The sequence below is a fragment of the Cnephaeus nilssonii genome (genome assembly GCF_951640355.1).
Source record: "Cnephaeus nilssonii genome assembly, chromosome: 15".
In the NCBI taxonomy this organism is placed as follows: domain Eukaryota; kingdom Metazoa; phylum Chordata; class Mammalia; order Chiroptera; family Vespertilionidae; genus Cnephaeus; species Cnephaeus nilssonii.
Window position 1 is genome coordinate 69,038,366 of NC_137086.1, and position 20,373 is coordinate 69,058,738.

General features: G+C 51.0%; 1 protein-coding gene across 46 annotated transcripts in view; it reads left to right on the plus strand.

Annotated features, from left to right (window-relative positions):
• Nucleotides 1-20,373, plus strand: part of MAP4K4 (mitogen-activated protein kinase kinase kinase kinase 4) — a 185,270-nt gene that overhangs the window by 77,381 nt on the left and 87,516 nt on the right. For 45 of the 46 annotated variants that reach the window (XM_079792879.1, XM_079792889.1, XM_079792856.1 and 42 more), the window contains one exon: nucleotides 3,473-3,529. In XM_079792879.1, coding sequence (XP_079649005.1) covers nucleotides 3,473-3,529 — 57 coding nt within the window. Of the gene's footprint in view, nucleotides 1-3,105; nucleotides 3,127-3,472; nucleotides 3,530-20,373 lie in introns of those variants that run through there. The other variant, XM_079792892.1, reaches the window with a different exon arrangement.

Genomic DNA, 20,373 nt, shown 5'->3' on the forward strand with positions numbered 1-20,373 from the left:
CAGTTAGGCATCAATCAGGCTGGCAGGGGAGTGGTTAGGGGGTGATCAGGCTGGCAGGCAGAAGCGGTTAGGGGCAATCAGGAAGGCAGGCAGGCAAGCAGTTGGGAGCCAGGAGTCCTGGATTGTGAGAGGGATGTCCAACTGCCTGTTTAGGCCCGATTCTACCGGGCAGTCGTACCTCCCTCGAGGGGTCCCAGATTGGAGAGGGTGCAGGCTGGGCTGAGGGACTCCCCCCCCCCCCCCCCCCGTGCACGAATTTCATGCCCTGGGCCTCTAGTCCTATATAATAAAAGCCTAATATGCAAATTGACCATCACTCCAACACAAGATGGCCGCCACAAGATGGCCAGCAGGGGAGGGCAGTTGTGGGTGATCAGGCCAGCAAGGGAGGGCAGTTGGAAGGGACCAGGCCTGCAAGGGAAGGCAATTGGGGGTGATTAGGCCTGCAGGGGAGGGCAGTTAGGGGTGACTGGGCTGACAGAGGAGGGCAGTTGGGGGCGACCAGGCCTGCAGGGGAGGGCAGTTGGGAGGGACCAGGCCTGCAAGGGTGGGCAGTTGGGGGCAATCAGGCCTGCAGGGAAGGGCAGTTAGGGGTGACCGGGCCAGCAGGGGAGGGCAGTTGGGTGCAATCGGGCTGGCAGGGGAGCAGTTAGGCATCGATCAGGCTGGCAGGAGAGTGGTTAGGGAGTGATCAGACTGGCAGACAGAAGCGGTTAGGGCCAATCAGGCAGGCAGGCAAGCAAGCAGTTGGGAGCCAGCAGTCCTGGATTGTGAGAGGGATGTCTGACTTCCCGTTTAGGCCCGATCCAGGTACCTAGATCGGGCCTAAACAGACAGTCGTACATCCCTCAAGGGGTCCCAGATTGGAGAGGGTGCAGGCTGGGCTGAGGGACACGCCCTCCCTCCCCTGTGCACAAATTTCATGCACCGGGCCTCTAGTATTCTGTATAAAGCAAATACTGTGTGAACCTGCAGCTCAGCTTCTGTGCCACTGTCCTGAGCCTTAATACACTTGCAGTCCTGAGTTCAGGTGGGGAGGAAACGAGGAAGGGGCTGCTACTTTGTAACACCTGGAGAGATGTTTTTCATAGACGGGGATTTTCCCTCCCCACATCTCACCTGCACTCTCCCGTCACCGTGCTGCTTGCCCCTCTTGGAAAGAGAGAAAGCTGGCGCAAGCCTTGTGATGTTTTCTCGGATTCTGTCAGTCAGAAATTTGCTTTAGTCATTTGGAAGGAATCCCACTGCACAGAGTAAGCATATGTTTGCAGATTTGAGGGCTGACTGGGTGCTAAGGTGATGGATGGTCTTGTCTCTTACATGGAAGGGACCGGGTGATAGCAGCACCCTGTCCTCTTAGTTCTACCCTTACTTCTTGGATTCAAGGAGATCATGGTTTGGTTTCATGTGACAGGTACACATGGCAGTTGCTTGATGCGATGCTAAAAGGTTCATTTCTCTCCGTGTTGAGAGAAACAAGGTTCAGGCGTCACTTATTATTAGGGCTCTGCTTGCATGTGCCATGCCCTCGGGTTCTTTGCTCAGTTTTTCTTAACAATAAATCTGTGAAGTGGGCACAAGTTTACCCCTGATGACAGATGGAAGCCTGAGGCACCAGTCTGACATCCCTTGAAGGGTATGGGCCTGGGGAGGAGGCGCAGTGCGGTGCCGTCCTGCCTGGCCCAGGCTCTGGGCCTGAACTGCTGCTGCAGGCTCCTCCATGCCCAGGACCATGCCCAGGACGAGAGCTCAGTCTTCTGTGTACTGCTGCTGAGAACAGTGCTGTGGCTCCAAACTAAGAGGCCGAGGCTACAGAGCTTTCCACACACAGGCAGAAGTCTTACTGTCACAGGATGCTGAATCTCGGACAGACAGGTAGTACAAACAGCTGTACGTATCAGAAACGGGGGAGCCCATGCAACCTTCACCCACTACTACCTTCCTGGCCCAGAGCTGGGTTCCTTCTGCACGTCTCTGAGATGGAGCCTGTCGTTTTATTGCACGTGTAGGCAGGACAACATTTTCTATCAGGATCCTGGGTGGCCCAACTGCCAGGGCCAGACTGTTCTCCGGGCTCCGTGGGCACGGTGAGCATGCGATGACGGGTGCTCTGAGGCCGCAGTGAGGTGTCGGGTCGGGTCTGTTGAGGCTGGGCAGGCGGCACAGCAGGCCTGGAGGGTTCCCTGTGCCTGGCTCTGGATCGCCCTGCTGCCTCAAGCAGAACTGCAGATCTTCTGAACTGATGGGGCCCCACGCCCAGGGCAACACTGCAGGAGACAGGAGGGCAGCCTGCGGAAGGCCAGGTCACAGTGCCTGCAGGGGGTGCGAGCTGGGAGCTCTGGGCCCGGCCTGAGGGCGTGTGGCTGCTGGTTGCCTGTATGTGCGAGGGTCGCATCTATCCGGGCACCTGTCCTGCCGTGAACTGCAGGCTCCCCGTGACCATGGCTCCTTTTCATACGTTGGTGTTTTGACCCAGTTATAACTTGAGTTCCTACGTAAACTTTCCAGAATTCTCCAGAATAAAGGGAGAGCTTTCCTCAGGCTCCAGCTCTAGTGTCCCAGTGCTCCATCCAGGGCTCTCGCCGTGCCTTCCCGGTGGCAGGCCGGGGACCGTTCCTCACCAAGCTCTCAAGTCGCTGGTGCTCAGGGTACGGCGGGCTCTTTGCTGCTCAGCTGGGCAATGACCGGCCACGGCAGAGGGTGCAGAGAGGAGGGAGCCGCACAGGAACTGATCCAGTAGCCTTGCACTGGTGAGGGGAGGATGACCAAATTTGAAATACCTAGTGACAATGGGGGAGGAAGGGGACAGCTGTAATACTTTCAGCGATAAAGATGAAAAAAATAGAAATACCTAGTGATATAAGTGGATGACGCATTTTTAGGTTCTTGGTCCGGAATTACCATAGAGCTGTGGCACGGCCTCAGCACGCGCCCTCCCGCCCCGCCCCGGCCCGCCGCTGCACTCCCTTCGCTCTGGGGTCTCTCCCAGCCTTTCTCACTGGGGCTGCGGGGTGCGGGAGCCTTCAAGGAAGACTCAGGTGAACTCTTGTGAAGTCAAGTATTGGGTGTTGGGAACTCCACTAGGGAAGAAGGACTGTCGTCATTTTCAGCAATACACATATGGAGGTGTGGTGTTTTGTTTTTTGTTTTTGTCATTTCTTTTTTGAGTGCTCAACCTGATTTATAGAAGAACACATTTAAGTTGCTTGGGTTGAGAGGTAACAATACAGAAATTAAACCCTGGGAAAAAAAGGAGAAACTTACCAAAACTCATTTGTTTCATTTGTTCTGTTTATCACGTGTGGTTCATTGGTATTAGTAACAATATTGTTCTATTGGAAAGCATGGTCTATTTCATCATTATTTTTGGGGGGAAAAAATATAGAACTGATTTGTTGAAGCACCAACCATTCCGTCCTAGTGATTGTGCCAAACAGTGGTGCCAATTATCTTTCTTTCCTCTGTTTTTCAGGGTCGACATGTTAAAACGGGTCAGCTGGCGGCCATCAAAGTTATGGATGTTACTGAGGTAAGATGGGGTCGCACACATACTTACCTATGTCGGGAGGTAGCAGTCAGGGACCCCGGCCCCTGCCAGTGTTCTGTTTGGAGAACCGATCTTGAGCAAATTGCCCGCCCGTGACAATGCAACCACGTTGTGGGTTCATAAGCCCCAGCACAATAGTGGGCTGAATGGTTGCAGATGGTCCCCAAGTAACTAACAATCAGTAGCATCTTCTTAAAACAAACAAACAAAAAACCACCTCTGAGTGAAGTCATCCTTGGCAACATAATGGACCATAATGGGAAACATCTTCTAGTGGAAAAGATGAGATATGAGAGGGGACGGGGAGAGTCAGGGTGTGGGGGAGGGGAGCTTCTCTGGAGTACGGGGCCACGTTTGGGCCATTTCTTTCATTTTTAACATGGGGAAGAAAACAGGGCCAGCCGGTTCCCAGAGGTTTGAAAACAGAAACATCTGCTGGAACGCTGAGCAGATTGTTGGCAAAATTTAGTAGCAAAAAATAGTTCTTAAAATGGTCACGTGGGGTTTACTGTGTAGCTCTAGGTGGAAGGAGAAGAACGCCACAGAAAGGGAGGGCCTCCCTCTGCGTGTGCCTGTGTGCATACATGTGCTGAGTCGTAGTTCCTGTTTACATAGCCATAGTCATAGTGACTGAATCCGTTCTGTCCTGAGTTACTGTTGACCCTTGAACAACATGGGTTTGGACTGTGCGATTTCACTTATATGCAGATTTTTTTCAATAAATATTGTTAAAAGTATTTTCTTAGGATTTTCTTAGTATCTTCTTTTTTGTAGCTTACTTGGTTGTAAGAATACAGTAGCACACACAGTACAGAGTGTGTGTTAATTAAGGCTTCTGGTCAACAGTAGGCGATTAGCAGTTAAGTTTTTGGGGAGTCAAAAGTTATAAGCAATTTTCAGTGGTCATCACCCCTAACCTGTTGCCCCCCATGTTGTTCAAGGGTCAGCTGCATTTTCACCAGAAATTTTACTTCATACTCTGATGATTTCTTATAACTTGTTTAATTCTGAATAAGGTTTACCATCTTACATCACAGATTCTAGAGAGAGTTAACCAGCAGCCTTGGGGGTTTGGGGTATTTTTAAATCAAGCCCCAATCTCCCCCAATCTGGGGTCTATCGAGGGAGACGTGGCTGACTTGGTGTCCGGTGTACTGGCACAGGTGAGTGGTCTAGAGAGCCCCTCGCTGCCCTGCTCTCCCACATGCGTGTGGGTGGGAGGTGGAGAGCACCATGGTCTCGGTTGCCGGCAGTGACAGCTTTCCACAGTGTGAGGTGTGGCTCTCTGTGAGTGACTGCTCTTTCCTCTGCCACAGAGGACATGGGACTTGCAATGGAAAAGTGCTGCTGCGTGGTTGACTGGCCAGAGGTTCTTGTGGCACTGACTGCTGTGCAGGGTCCGGGTAGCACACGGGCATGTGGCTCTGTGCTGTGTGCAGGGTCCGGGTAGCACACGGGCATGTGGCTCTGTGCTGTGTGCAGGGTCCGGGTAGCACACGGGCATGTGGCTCTGTGCTGTGTGCAGGGTCCGGGTAGCACACGGGCATGTGGCTCTGTGCTGTGTGCAGGGTCCGGGTAGCACACGGGCATGTGGCTCTGTGCTGTGTGCAGGGTCCGGGTAGCACACGGGCATGTGGCTCTGTGCTGTGTGCAGGGTCCGGGTAGCACACGGGCATGTGGCTCTGTGCTGTGTGCAGGGTCTGGGTAGCACACGGGGATGTGGCTCTGAGCTGTGTGCTGGGTCCTTCCTGGTGTACAGCTCGTGGGAAATGGGTGCTTCCAGTAGATATGACTTTTAAGATAAAGAGCAGTAAAGGAGCAGCAAATTCTGACTGTAATTTAAGTACAATGTCGAGTTGTCTTGTGCGGGGCTCGCTGTGATAGGACGACCATCTCCTGACCACCGTCCGTGCCCGGCGCTGGCACCCCCTGGGAGGCCGTGTGGCTGGAGCCCGTGCTCCGTGACAGTTGTTAACATGTCCTGGCAGACTGCTGGGTGCCACGGTGACGGCACCTTTCGGAGTTTTGAAGCATTTGTAAGCGCAGAGGGCCGGTGTTTTCCTCACTGCCCGGGCTGCCTGGCCAGCTCCTTCCCTCGCAGGGAGGCGGGTCTTCCCTGTAGAGGTCCTCCTTGCGAGGCCTGGCTCTGGTTATACGTGTGCAGGACATGGTCACTGTTTAAAAACGTGTAAAACATAAGAACATGTCAAGGAGAGTTAAATTCTTACACTTCCTCCTCCTCTCCCCCTCACATAACCACTGTGGTGCTCGGCTGGCTTCCTATTGTCGGTCTGTGAGCACAGCTCCAAACCACACAGCTGTGTGCAGTAGACGCTTTTGTCCACAGCTGCTGAGTTGTATACAGAAAACCAGGCCATGCTGGAAAATGCATTTTCAGGACTCCTTTAAAAATAGTCATGCACAACCCATGTGGGGGTGAAATGGACACCAAATGGTGAGTCCTGAGAACAAGTGCAAACTCAATCAAGCATCTGCTGTCCTGGCCGCTCTGTCCTGTGTCCACGCAGTGACCTCTGTGCTATCGCTTGGGGCCCAGTGTGGGTAGAGGACAGCGTGCAGCTGGCACCCCAGGAAACATGCCCTTGCCTGACCCCCATTGGGGGCCTCCTGGCAGTCCTGCGAAGTTGTAGGCATTGGCCTGGGTCAGACCTGGGAGCAAATTCCTGTCGACTGAAATGTTTCTGCTTTCAACTCCGGCAGGAGGAGAGCAGGACTCTGCATGGTTTTTGACTTCTCAGTTTTGTCTGGGGATCAGAGGTTGTGAATGCTTATTTTTGAGTCAGTTCCTTAAGTGAAACCAAGAGGCAGCTACCAGGCTCCTCCTATTCCTTAGGCTCTGAAGACCAGAGAAGCAGCGCTGTGGGGCGGTGAGTGTGGGGCCGCTCTCTGCCCAGCTCCGCTTCAGCAGTCCCGACTGGATGTGCTCCCTAGTGGCCGCACCTCACCTGCTTTGCTTATGGACCTGCACCCGGAACACAAAGCCAGCAGAGCATTCATATCTCACCCTGGGGCTAGGTGTTAGGGACTGTAGGAAGCCAAGGGATCTGAGAGGCATTTATTTGCAAGAGATATAAAGATCCTATATAATAAATGGCTAATATGTAAATTGTCTTCTCGGGAGTTAGACCGACCAGGAGTTCGACCACTCGCTATGACGTGTGCTGACCACCAGGGGGCGGCGCTGAACAAAGGAAGGCCCCGGCTGGCAACGGGCAGCCAGGGAAGGAAGGCCCCGCCCGGCAGCCAGCAGCGGGGAAGGAGGCCCTGATCTGTCCTGATTGCCAGCCAGGCCTGGAGACCCTACCCGTGCACGGATTTCATGTACCGAGCTTCTAGTCTCTTGATATTGCTTCTCAGATTTTAACATTTTAAGAATTGATTATCTTTATGATTTTGAAGAAAGCTTGTCCTTTATATGATTGGTTGTGGGAAGGGTTTCAGGAACAGGTTAAGGATGTGCTCAAGCTGGGCATGACTAGGACATGAGATCTAGAATGTGTTGTTTTATTTTTGAAATAATTATAGAGTCACATGAATTTGCAGAAAAGTATATAAGGAGGTTCTATACACCCTGCACCCAGTTTCCCAGGTGGTATAACTATCTATACTAATAAAAGAGTAATATGCTAATTAGACTGGGAGACCTTCCGGAGACCTTCCAGACATCCTTGTGGACAAAGCCGGGGGCTTGGACGGCCTGCAAACCACCACCAGGCCCTCGCCCAGGCCGCCCCGCCCCCAGCAGGGACCCCCACCCCATCAGGGGGCTGTCCAGCCTACAAATCACCCCAGGCCCCTCACCCAGGCTGCTCGCTCCCCAGCAGAGACCCCCACCCCGATGGGGATGTGGCTGGCCTGCAAACGGCCCTCAGCCCCTCGCCCAGGCCAGCCTGTCCCCCAGTGGGAACCCCCACCCCGATGGGGATGTGGCTGGCCTGCAAACCCCCAGCAGCCCCTTGCCCAGGCCGTCCCCGTCCCCCAAGGGGATCCCCACCCTGATCCGGGACCCCAACCCTGATCAAGGACTCCCTTCAGGGTAGACCAGCTGGCCCCCACCTGTGCACCAGGCCTCTATCTTCTATACTAATAAAAGGGTAATATGCCAATTAGACCGGGCATCCTTCCAGACAAAGCCATGGTGGCAAGGGCAAGGCAGAGGAAGTTAGGGGTGATCAGGCTGGCAGGGGAGCGCAGTTAGGGGGATCAGGCTGGCAGGGGAGAGCAGTTAGAGGGATCAGGCCAGCAGGGGAGAGCAGTTAGAGGAATCAGGCCAGCAGGGGAGAGCAGTTAGGGGGATCAGGTCGGCAGGGGAGAGCAGTTAGGGGGATCAGGCTGGCAGGGCAGGGCAGTTAGGGGGATCTGGCCAGCAGGGAGATGAGTGGTTAGGAGCCAGTGGTCCCGGATTGCGAGAGTGATGTCTGACTGCCAGTCTAGGCCCGATCCCGGCAGTCAGACATCCCCTGAGGGGTCCCGGGTTAGAGAGGGTTCAGGCTGGGCTGAGGAACACCCCCTCCCGTGCATGAATTTCATACACTGGGCCTCTAGTCCTATATATTAAAGAGGTGATGTGCAAATTGACCATCATTCCAACACATAAGATGACCGCCCTCATGTGGGCACAAGATGGCCGCCACAAGATGGCCACCAGGGGAGGGCAGTTGTAGGTGATCAGGCCAGCAGGGGAGGGCAGTTAGGGGTGACCAGGCTGGCAGAGGAGGGGAGTTGGGGGGGACCAGCCCTGCAGGGGAGGTCATTTGGAGGGGACCAGGCTGGCAGGGGAGGGCAGGTGGGGGCGACCAGGCTGGCAAGAAAGGGCAGTTAAGGGTGACCGGGCCAGCAGGGGAGGGAAGTTGGGGGCAACCAGGCCTGCAGGGGAGGACAGTTGGGGGGGGGGGACCTAGGCCTGCAGGGGAGGACAGTTTGAGGGGACCAGGCCTGCAGGGGAGGGCAGTTTGGGGGGGGACCAGGCCTGCAGGGGAGGACAGTTGGGGGGGGACCTAGGCCTGCAGGGGAGGACAGTTTGGGGGGACCAGGCCTGCAGGGGAGGGCAGTTGGGGGGAACCAGGTCTGTAGGGGAGGGCAGTTGGGGGCAATCGGGCCAGCAGGGGAGCAGTTAGGCGTTGATCAGGCTGGCAGCAGAGTGGTTAGGGGCAATCAGGCAGGCAGGCAGGCAAGTAGTTGGGAGCAAGCAGTCCAGGATTGTGAGAGGGATGTCCCAGATTGGAGAGGGTGCAGGCTGGGCTGAGGGACTCTCCCGCCGCCCCCCGCCCCCCCCCCCCCCCCCATGCATGAATTTTGTGCACCGGGCCTCTTGTCTATATATATAAAAGCCTAAGTGACCTTTGTGACCAAATGACTGGAACAACCGGTCAACCAGTCACTATGATGCGCACTGTCCACCAGGGAGCAGATGCTCAATGCAGGAGCTGCCCCTGGTAGTCAGTGCGCTCCCACAGCCAACCTCCCCTGGCCCCTCCCCCTGGCTGGCTCGCTCCAAATCCTGGGAGCGCCCACCAACGACAGCCCCTCGGTTCTGACGCCTCTGTTGTCACCACAGGCCCCGTCCACCTCCGGAACGCAGGGAGGTGGCAAAAACACACACGTGATTGGCCTGGACCTGATCAGCCCGCCCTGATCAGGACTGGGCGAGATGGCCCCGATCGGCCCTCATCACCAGCCAGGCCTAGGGATCCCACCCGTGCACGAATTTTGTGCATTGGGCCTCTAGTAGTACAATATTATAATTAAAGTCCGTGAACAAAACAAGGCAAGACAAGTGAGTGGGTTTATAAGATAAGCATTTGACTTGGATTCCACTGTGAGTTAGTAACAAACAAGGCTGCACGTTACTCTGTGGTTACTCGTGCCTTCCGCAGGCAGGCCAGAACAGGCATGGCACCATCCACAGGTTTCCTCAGCTTCAGAGGGCGTATGTTTGTGTGGTGTGGGTTTTTAAAAAATACATTTTTGTTGATTTCAGAGAAGAAGGGAGAGGGAGGGGAGAGGGAGAGAAAGGTGGAAACATCAATGACAAGAGAGAATCACTGATCGGCTGCCTCCTGCACGCCCCCTGTGGGGGATCGAGCCTGCAACCCTGGCATGTGCCCTGACTGGGAATCGAACCATGACCTCCTGGTATACTTTATATTAAAAAACTGGTTCATAATAAAGTAATGCATTTACTTATTTGCTTTATTTTAAAGTCCTTTCAGAATTTGAATAACAATGTTACTACTTATCAGTAGACATGAAGCTTAAGATTTCTCTGACGTTCTTTTTGTCTGTGCAGTGTATCTGGTAGGCACACTGCTGTGTTCAGAAGCTGCGTGAAGTAACTCTTTTCTCTGTGAGCTTCATCAGTTTGATCTGTAGCTAGATTGAGTTTCTGTATTGATTCATTTGTAGGGTTTGCTTTTTCTCCTGATTTAATTTAATTCCTGAATGTGTAAGTACTTTACATGGTTCACAGATCAAATCTACATAAGTAGGTGTGCATTTTGATGAACAACTTAGAGAAGTTTAGGCTGACAGACCACCTCCTACCCACGTGCTGCCATGCAGCTTCGGTGCCCTTATTGTTATGGGGCCACTCATTTCTGGGGTGTTGCAGCGAGAGCAGAGGTAAGGGGGTGTTTCACCACAGCTCTCACCTGAGTGGGAGCGCTGTCTGAAGCCAGTGTTCTGGCTGCTTTGGGGTCTTCCCTCCAGTAGGCCTTTGGGCATAGGAACGGGTTAAAGTTGTAGATTCTCAACCTGGGAACTTGTTAGAAATGCAGGTCAGTTGTGGGTTGGGGTCCAGCAATCTGGGCTGTAACAAGCTCTCTAGGGGTGGAATGCTCCCTCACATTGGAAAACCCTGACTTCAGTGGCACCTCAGACCAGGCCGCCTCCTGTCTAGGAGTGAGGAATTCTAGCTCACCGGCCCACCACCTCTGTTCAGGAGGGTATTGCTAATTAGAGTTCAGGGATTAGAACCCAGATCTTTGATTCTCAATTTATTGACTCTTTGAAACTACCAACTATTTCAGACATGGGCGTTTAAGTATGTTGAGAGAGCTGGTTTAATCTGGACCTAAAGGATGGATGGACCTTGACTTTCTTTTAGTTTCATGAACAACATGTGTGTGATTGGTAATTGTGAGGTATACCTTGGAGAACCGGGGGTGCGGGGCCTGAAGCCTGTTGGGGTGCAGGGAACCAGACAGCAGATTTCATTGGGTACTTTTCATCTTTCTTGCATTGTGCTCCTAGAGGTATGGGTATGAAAGCTACGTAAACATCCGGCCTTGCCTAGAACAGCCAGTAAAAGCCCAGCCTCTGCCTGTGTCCTGAGCAAGGGAGCGTCCCCGAAAGGAGTCGCACACACCGCTTGTGTCTTTCTGCAGGGCCACGTTCCTTAGGGGAGACCTCCCCACAAGCAGTAGTCACGCGCAGGTTACACACAGAGAGGGGCGCTTCCGGCACAGAGTCCTGAAGACTTCCGGTGCAGAGGCAGCCACAGCGGGGCTCCAGGTGTGACCCCTGCACAGCCAAGCTTGAGGCCAGGTGGTGGGAGCTCTGAGTTCTGTGCCCGCCAAGGGTGGAGGTCAGTGGAGTCCTTATCCCAGTGTCCAGCCTTGTGGTTTTGGGTTCTGGTCCCCTCTAAGGGCGTTCCTGTTAGAGCTCATTCTTGACATAGCACCTGACATACTGCCCTGGCTGACAGGGACTCCACATTGGGCTGTCAAGAGTGTCCAGCAAGTGTGCTCTGCTCTTGCGCTCTGCAGCCTGACCTCACATCCGCGAGGCCAGAGCCACAGCAGCAGTGGCCTCATGCCACGCAGTGCGCATCGCCGCTGGCGGACACCTCTGGCGCTGACCCAGCCGGGTCCACAGAGGAGCAGACCCCTTTCTTGCTCTCGGTGTTTCCTGCTGTGGCTAGCTGGAGGGAAACAAGCTTACTCCAGGTTACAAAGCAAGGCCTGTGAGGCTTAGCCATTCCGCCCCCTTTCAGTGGGAGGAGCACAGTGTCGTGAATGTGCCCTTCTTGTCTAGACTGAAAAGAACAAAAGGGAGGGAGGGCGAGATCGCGGACCTTGTGACCTATTGTTCCTCCAGGCCAGTTACATGTTGCAGGCCTCATCGCTTGGTACTGGCTTCTTCCATTTCAGGCGACTGGCGGCTCTTTCTCCTGCCCTTGCCTGGACCTGGCAGCTTGCCACCGGCTCACTTGGGGTGTGGGGGAGCCCTCACTGCACCAGTGAGAACTACTGGGTGTCTCCTTCCCCAACTGTTCTTTCTGTCCATATTTTGTCTGCTTTCTCCCTGTCTTAACAAACTACCTTCTCTTTCATGTCTACTGGGAGAGAAACTGCCGTGCCAAGATTGTGGAATGCTGAATTTTCTTACTTTAGTTAACTTCTAAATTTAAATGATCTTGCCCTTCAATTTCAACTTCCTAATTTGTATTGTCTTCTTTACTCAGTCGTTCTGTGGATGGAGTAAAGGTCCCAAGTTGTACATCTTTATTTTTAATATTGGTACAAGTCCTTGGAAAAAAAGCTCTTAAAACAAGTTAGAAGTTGGTTGAATTTTGATTTATTTTAATTGGAAAGTATGACATTGATGTTGAGAACTAACAGTTTCAGTGTACTCTCATAGAATACCGCAGTGTTTCTTAACCTTATTTTCTTTATCACCTCCCTAAGAAGAATCCTTTTAAGATACTTTTTCCTAGTCACCCCATGAAAATTTTAGACTCTCTCTAGTATATCTGTTCATGTATTGTATGTATATACACTGAGTGGCCAGATTATTATGACCACCTGATGTTTGTAGGCAAATTAGCCGTACACTGCATCATATGGGATATGGAAGCCGAAGGCCAGTTCGAACACCTTTGCTGTCTGCAGTTACCAAGATAAAACGTCTCCAATTCGCACAGGAACACAAAGATTGGACAGTCGAGCATTGGAAAAAAGTCATGTGGTCCGATGAACCACGTTTCCAGTTGCATCATGCAGATGGCAGAGTGAGAATTTGGCGGAAACAGCATGAAAGCATGCACCCCACATGCATGCGTACAACCCTTCAAGCTGGTGGGGGCAGTGTTATGGTTTGGGGCATGTTTTCCTGGCATGATTTGGGCCCTTTAATTCGTGTGGAACAATGTCTGAATAGCACAACATACCTAAGTATCGTTGCTGATCAAGTTCATCCTATCATGTTGATGGCGTATCCCAATGGAGATGGCTTCTTCCAACAAGACAATGCGCCATGCCACGGTGCTTGTATTGTGCAGGAGTGGTTTCAAGAACATGAGGGAGACTTTACCTTGCTTAGGTGGCCCCCACAATCACCAGATCTCCATCCGATTGAGCATTTGTGAGACAAAGTTAAAAGAGCCATCAGGCAGCTGGTTCCACAACCATCAAATCTCACAGAACTGGACAGTGCTATTCATCAGGCATGGTGTCAGATTCCTCGCATCACCTTTCAACATCTCGTGGAGTCGATGCCAAGAAGAATTGCCGCAGTATTGAAGGCAAAGGTGGCCCAACGACGTACTGATGGGGTGGTCATACTAATCTGGCCACTCAGTGTATACATACGTGTGTGTGTGTGTGTGTGTGTGTGTGTGTGTGTGTGTATAAAAAACATTTTTTTATTGATTTCAGAGGGGAAGGGAGAGATAGAAACATCAGTGATGAGAGAATCATCGATCGGCTGCCTCCTGCACACCCCACACTGGGGATCAAGCCCGCAATCGGGCATGTGCCCTGACCAGGAATCAAACCTCGACTTCTTAGATCATAGGTCGCTGCTCGAACGCTGAGCCCCGCTGGCGGGCATTTCTTTACGCTTTAAACATACAAGCAGTGGGCTTTCCCTCCACCTCCCAGAACCACCCGTGTGCCCCTAGTGTGACAGCTCCCGCATTGAGAACCCCCGGTATAGACTAAGGTCAACATACAGCCTTTTACTAATGAGCCAGAGTGAGCTTTGTACTGCTTCTAATATTTTCTTTTTTAAAACAATTCACTAGATATTAGAATTAATCTCACCCTGGCTGGGTAACTCAGTTGGTTAGAGCATTGTCCTCATACACCAAGGTCGTGGTTGATCCCCAGTCAGGACACATATAAGGAGCAGTAACCAGTGAATGCATAAATAGGTGGAACAGCAAATCAATCTCTCTCTCTCCCCCTCCCCCTTCTTCTCCCTCTTCCTCTCTCTCAAATCAACTTTAAAAAATTAAAAAAGTGGAAGTAATCTTAAGTGGTAAAGACTTACTGGCTGTAAAGTGTAGAGGGGATGAAGTGAACCAGAGTTTTTTAAGGACTAGTCCCTGCATCGCATAGGCACCTGCTCGAATTCGTGCAGCAACCTCGGAGGCAGGTAACATCACATCCTCCAAGAACAAAGGCGGGCCCGGGATCCAAGCCTTTCCGAGGGTATCCCTCCTCTCTCCTTCTGAATCCTTTTGTTCATCTTCCCCCCAAAGTAATGTAACTGCTCAACAAACAGGTACCTGATAAAGTATTTTTAAAAAAGCTATGCTGGTGATGATGTGATAGTGAATTTTTTTAAAGGATTAGTTCATTTGGTTTTGGCAGGGGTAGAATGTATTTCTATTTTGGATTAATTTATTCTAATTTAAGAATGTAACCAGAAGCTTACAAAATATAAAAATTCTCCTCTTCTCTTCTTGTCTTTTAAGTAAATAAGCAGAGGAAGGTTCAGAGTAAGATAGCGTATTTCTCAGGCATTTGTGTTTTTCGCATTGAAAAGTCTTCATTTTATTTATGGACTAGAGGCCCGATGCAGGAAATTTGTGCAAGAGTAGGCCTTCCTTCCCCCGGCTGCTGGCACTGGCTTCCCTCTGGCACCTGGGACCCTGGCTTCCCTCCAGCCACCGGCAGGCACCCTGGAAGGACGCACCCTGGAAGGACGTCTGGTCTAGTTAGCATATTACGCTTTTATTATTATGGATTTGTTGGGGGCAGCAGGAATGGCACCAATTGTAAGACAGGTGGGGTCAGACTCAGCAACCTCGGTTCTGGCTAGAAGACAATTTAGAGCCAAGACTTAAGCTGTGAGAGAACATTATTCAGAAAGTCACAGACGTGGGAGAAACGAATGGAGGAGGAAATGGGCTGAGGAGACAGGTTTCGGAGGCAGAGAAGGGCCCGTGGAGCTTGGAGTGAGGGAGGCCAAGGTGACCCGCCTGAAAGGAGGGGGAGGGGGAGGTGGCCCTGTGCTCCTGGGAGGGAGGGGAAAGGCAGGTCCTGTTCCCTGGAGGGAGGCGCTGGGTCCTCCGGCCTAAGCGCTCTAAAGGTGCAGACTTCAGGGCAGGTCCCAGGAAGATCTCAGTAGGACAGTCAGCAGCTTTCCTGGTGTGTCCTTTCAGGGTCATGGTCTCCACCAGGGCAGGGTCAGCACCAGGGCAGGGTCATCACCAGGGCAGGGGTCAGCACCAGGGCAGGGTCAGCACCAGGGCAGCTGGGCCTGACGGCAGCCGTGGAGTCACTTGTCTGGTTTTGCTGCTCTTCTGGGCCTGGAGCTGAACTACAACTGAGGCCCAGATGTTACCTCTGGGGAGGAAAGGTCAGGGGGTCTAAAGTAATATGCTCGGGGAGGAAGGTCACCCAGGGGATGAGGTCCCACCCTACAGTTGTCCTTGGCTAGGCACCTGGCGCTGTCCACCTGGTGACCTGTACCTGGCCTGTCGTCCTTGCCCTGCTCATGTCTGTCTAATGCCTACCACACCCCGCCTCCACGATCTTGGCTCTGAATTCTTTTAAAGAAAAGGAGCACAGGGTGTCCTCTGTAGCTGTTTCCTACTGAAGAGGGATGATGTTTTCTTTTGGATCCAAGAGATCCTTACTCTCTGAGGGACGATGAGACCTGGGCACGGAAGGAGGTGGCAGTGATGTCTAGGGGTGGTATTCCCTGAGTTGCAAGTAGGGCTTAATACCTGGTGGAGACAAACTGTGTTATAAGTTTTAATATTATTGGGGCAAAAGGTAGAACAAGTATTATGAAGAATGGTGCAGTGAAAGACAAACATTTTAGTCCTCAATAATTCCAGGTCAGATGATGGAAGAAAAATGAAACATTACTTTGGAGGTTGTAGCCAAATATTTAAGAAAACTAGAAAAATTCAGGGTCCAGTTTCATTTATAGGTGAAGAATAAAATTTTGAAGGCAATGAATTGACCTAGACTCTAATCTTCATATCTATATTATAGATTCCTTTGAAACATAATTTCCCCCCTAAAATCACCCTCATTTTTATTAGAGAGCCAAATTAAGACCAATTTATTTACTGCATTAAGTCCAGTTTCAATTTGACCTGGTTATTTGCATAAACACAATGAGAATAGTAATTGATTGTCTAGGATCCTTTAAATCTGCTTTGCTGGAATCCCATGATTAAGCTTTAGTTAGCCCCTCAGGGCAAAAAAGCTGAGCCACCTAGTTACCTGCAGCTAGGTTTGTCTGCAATACCTGTAGGTTTGGGTGAATTCCTCAATTTCTTGAGGTCCCCAAAAATGTCATGAGGTTCCTCCTTTGCCATCTCCCAGGAAATTAACCTTCTCTTCTTATCTGGAAGACCTGCCATGAACCATATGAATAAGCAAAGCACCAGGTCATTTTGATAACCGGAACGGTGAGCCAGGGTGTTTTCCTGGGGTTGTGTCTCCCCACAAGGGGAGGGGGACCCAATAATGGGCTGCCCCGTAAAGCCCTGTAGTCCAAGGGTATATATTTGCTACAAGCCTGCTTCTATATCTCTCCTGTCGTCACCTGATGGATTCCCTCAGCTGTTTGCCCAGCAGCGGCCTGAGCTTTCCGTTTCTGTGTGTCCTTCCTCTGACCCGGTGCTGGACTTGGTTTCTATGTGTTCGTACGCCTTGTTGCTGCAGGCCCGCCCTCAGTGTCCCATGCCTCCCGCTCTGAGTCCAGAGCATCTTATTACTTCTGCTTGTTTGGTGCCTGCCCCTGCCTTTGTTTTCCACTGGACCCCTGCCCTATCTGCCTGCGTTTCAAGTCAACCCTCTCAGTTTTTCCAAGTGGCTTTTACGAGCTTCGAAAGGCAGTCTCAATTCCTTAAGGTTTCTGGTGACATCCAGAGTCCAAGTATGTCTCTCTCAGACATGACACCCCAGTCAGTGTCTTGTTTAATGAAACCGCAATTGGAAACTGGTCTTACTGAATTCATGCAAAGAAACGTATTGCCATGACTCACTCATTAACTAGTTAACTGCCATGATATTTTGAATTTAATTGAAAAAGGTCCGCTGCTTGCACGTCTATAGGTGCGTATGGCGTACAAATGGTTAAGAATTACCAAATCTGGAAGGATCATGTAGGGAAAAAGATATGTAACTTACCATTTGCTTTAAAGAGTGGCAAAGAACCAAACTCTAACTCTGTATTAGCTTACTTTTGATCTTTAAATTCATTTGTTTAATTAGATTCATTATTTAGCATATTTATACAATTTCCTCTCAAGGTTTCTCTTCACAAATCATCTATAACTTTCACAAAATTTTTTACCCATTCAGAAATAACAACTTACTTTCTTCCTTTTCCTTCAAAAAATGTTTCTATACCTTATACCTTCTATTACCAAAACATATAATTTCTTTCCAACTTAATTAGGATTCTTAACTTTCAGAAATCTTGATTTTTATTTTTATTTTTTAGTGACAGCTAAAACGTAAGCTGTTAGCATTCTTTAGATTGGCAAGTACATTTTATAACTTCTAGAAACGGGCTCCTCCATTGGCAAACACACTTTTAAGAGACATCTATCTATAATAATAAAAGTGTAATATGCAAATCGACCCAATGGCTGAACAGCAGACCATCTGGACCATCTGACACCCAGTGTCTGACACGCACTGGTGCCAGGACAGCCGAGGCGGGTGCTGTGTGATCGGCCGAGGGGCCACGCCATAGCCCCACGACCGCCCCGCAGAGGGAGGCCCACGCTCCCTGGCCAGTGGTGCGGTGGCGGGTGGGTGGGGCTCTTGGACTGGCGAGAGGGTGCAGGCTAGGCTGAGGGACCCCCCTGAGTGCATGAATTTTGTGCCCCGGGCCTCTAGTACTTCTAATAAAGTATAAGACATTCACTTGCAGCTTCAAGTATATTTTCTAGGTTTTCTGTTAAAGAATAGAAAAGAAGCCAAAAGTAGGTGAATTTAAGACTTATCTAGCAATCAGTGTTTAACAGCTGAAATAAGTTAATTTGATCTGCTAAGGTGGCTAAGGTTTTTTCCTTTTAATGAGGATTACCTCCCACAAACTTGCATTTTAAAAGATGGCTTAGTTAAGATTTGGTGGGATTTGAATTGATTCTGGAGCCACACCTCTGGCCCTGTAGAGACTTCATTTGTAATATTTCAAGAATTGGGTTCAAAGGACTGACAAATTCATTCACTCAGTTTTAGATTTTTCTTTTCCACCGGGGTATATTTTTCTTTCAGGGTCTGTAGCAATTACAGAGAGGTCTAGTTTACATTACAGGTAGTACATAGCTGAGGTCATCCCTGAGAGCTATAAAAGCTTGGATACATGAAACCTCAGTCCGTTTTCCTGGGACCGGCAAAACAGGTCTAGTTGCATGATAGTATTAAACTTAACGGTGCCATTAACTGGCCAGACCTCTCCATTGCCCACTGTGTAGTGGGGCCAGGCTGTGTTGCAAAAGAAGCTTGAGGGATTTGGGGTAAGATTTGGGTGTCTCGAGGCACTGTGGACTGCTCCCCATCTACGGAGAGACAGGTGTATTCCAAGCCACGAGTTAGAAGCGTCCCTGTAGTCTCTGGGCGGCCCTGTGCTGAGAACCACAGCAGGTTCCCTCTTGCCCGGGAGCTACCTGGGGTGTGGAACGCATCCCCCGTGCCCTGAGGTAAGCTTACCATGGTCTCCATGGTGGCTAGTCAGGGGAGGATGGACTTACTCTGCTCAGACAGGTGGACTGCACTCCATAGGGATGCCCTGCTGTCTGGGTGTAGAGTGCTGCCCTGTGCCCTGAGGGCAGTGCCAGCGGTCACAGTGATGGCTGGGCACTGTAACGATGGACTCACTCCGCTCCGCAGGTGGACTCCACTCTACACGAAGCCTGTCCCAAGCCAGGCGTCCCTGCTTGTTGGCCTCCATTCTTAGCTAGCTTCCCCTCCATCATGCCTGTCCATACAGGGGGTGCCTAGAAAACTGGTCCCACACCTCTCATCTGTAGTAGTCAGGCTAGTGACCTGCCTTCCATGTTCCTAAAGAGGCCTAGTAGGTAGGGAAGCTGCCCCTTATCTTTGGAGTTGAACGAGTTTAGGCTCTCACTTATCCAGCAAAGGGTGTTGTTCAGACCCTCAGAAAATAATTCCATTTCTAAGACCAAAATTAAAAAGCAGCCATCCATTTTTCTCTCTCCTATCCTTAGTTATCTCACTTCTTATCTACAGCATTGGGTCTCTCAATACTTAACCTTTAGCTCCCCCTCGAGGATTTAAAAATATACAGCTCAACAAAGTCAGCCTCTTACCTTAAAACTAGGAGGTCTGGAATTCCAAGGAAAACTTACCCAGGTCCACCCAGTGCAAAGTGAGGAGCTGGTGGGGCCCAGCGGGCCCAGCTAGTACCCAGCACTGGTCTGGGTCTGCAAGGTGCTCCTGGGTGGGCTTCTCCAGAATCCTGCCGACGGTGCCATGACCAGACGGTCTGAGTCACAACTCAGAGTCATGTCACCATCATGTTGGCCGCGGTGGGAAGGGTAGAGACAGCCCTTATTTTAATGTGTATGTGCTGGAATGTTTTTATTATATTACTTTATAATCATACATTTTCTCTATTGATTTGTGCAATAGTTTTAAATATTAAAAGGGTTAGGGAATAATATTATTCAATCTTATTAAAAACATGACCCAGGACTGGCCGCGCTGGTCAGATGAGTTTGGGTTCATCGGGCCAGGAAATGGCAGGTGTCAGCCGGGTGCTGGTTTCTGTTGATGTTTTTAATGCTGCTCCTGAAGCTGCGCTAATGCACTCATTACACAGTCCTGGACACTTCGTCTTCTTACCCCCCCCCCCCCCCCCCTTCCCCGGTTCCCCGGCCTGGGCGGGAGAGGCGCCGAGGGTGGAGGGCTTTCTCCCCTCTGAGGATCGCCTTTGCCATTGTTGGCGGGCTTCTCCAGGCAGGCAGAGCACCCACATTTTCTTAGTTTAATTTCTTCACTTTATGAATGAAAGGCATTTTTCTGGTAAAATAAATAGTTGACTTAAAAGAAACCACCCAGCATTTTGTCCAGCATTTTGTATAACCAATTGGTATCTTTAAAAATAGGGACACTGTTCTTTAACAGTTCCATTCTCCTTCCCCACCAACTTTATTTTTAAAAAATTTGGGGGCTATAAGTGCACAATTGTGTTTTTCATCTTGGCACTCTCCTTCTTGCTGTCCGGGGGTCACTGGAGCACCACAGGACTCAGCAGTGACCGAGTCCAAGGAAAGATCACAAAGCACATCAGCAAGGGGAGGGGCGCAGGGTGCAGGGAGGCCCTGCCCCAGGCTGCCTTCCTCAGCAGTCAGTCGTCACCACGCACGCACGACACCCTGCGTGCCGTGCCCTGAGGCTCCTAGGAGACCCAGTGCCGGGTTTTGTTTGTACCCCACATTTCAGACTCCCAGGAGGAAAGTAGGTGTCCAGCCTAAACCTCATTGTTTAGGGAACAGCAGGCCACTCGGTTCTGGGAGTGGTGGAAGCCCTCTTGAAACCTGGGTCCCAGGTGTCAGCTGAGGTCCAGCCAAGCAGGCAGGCCTC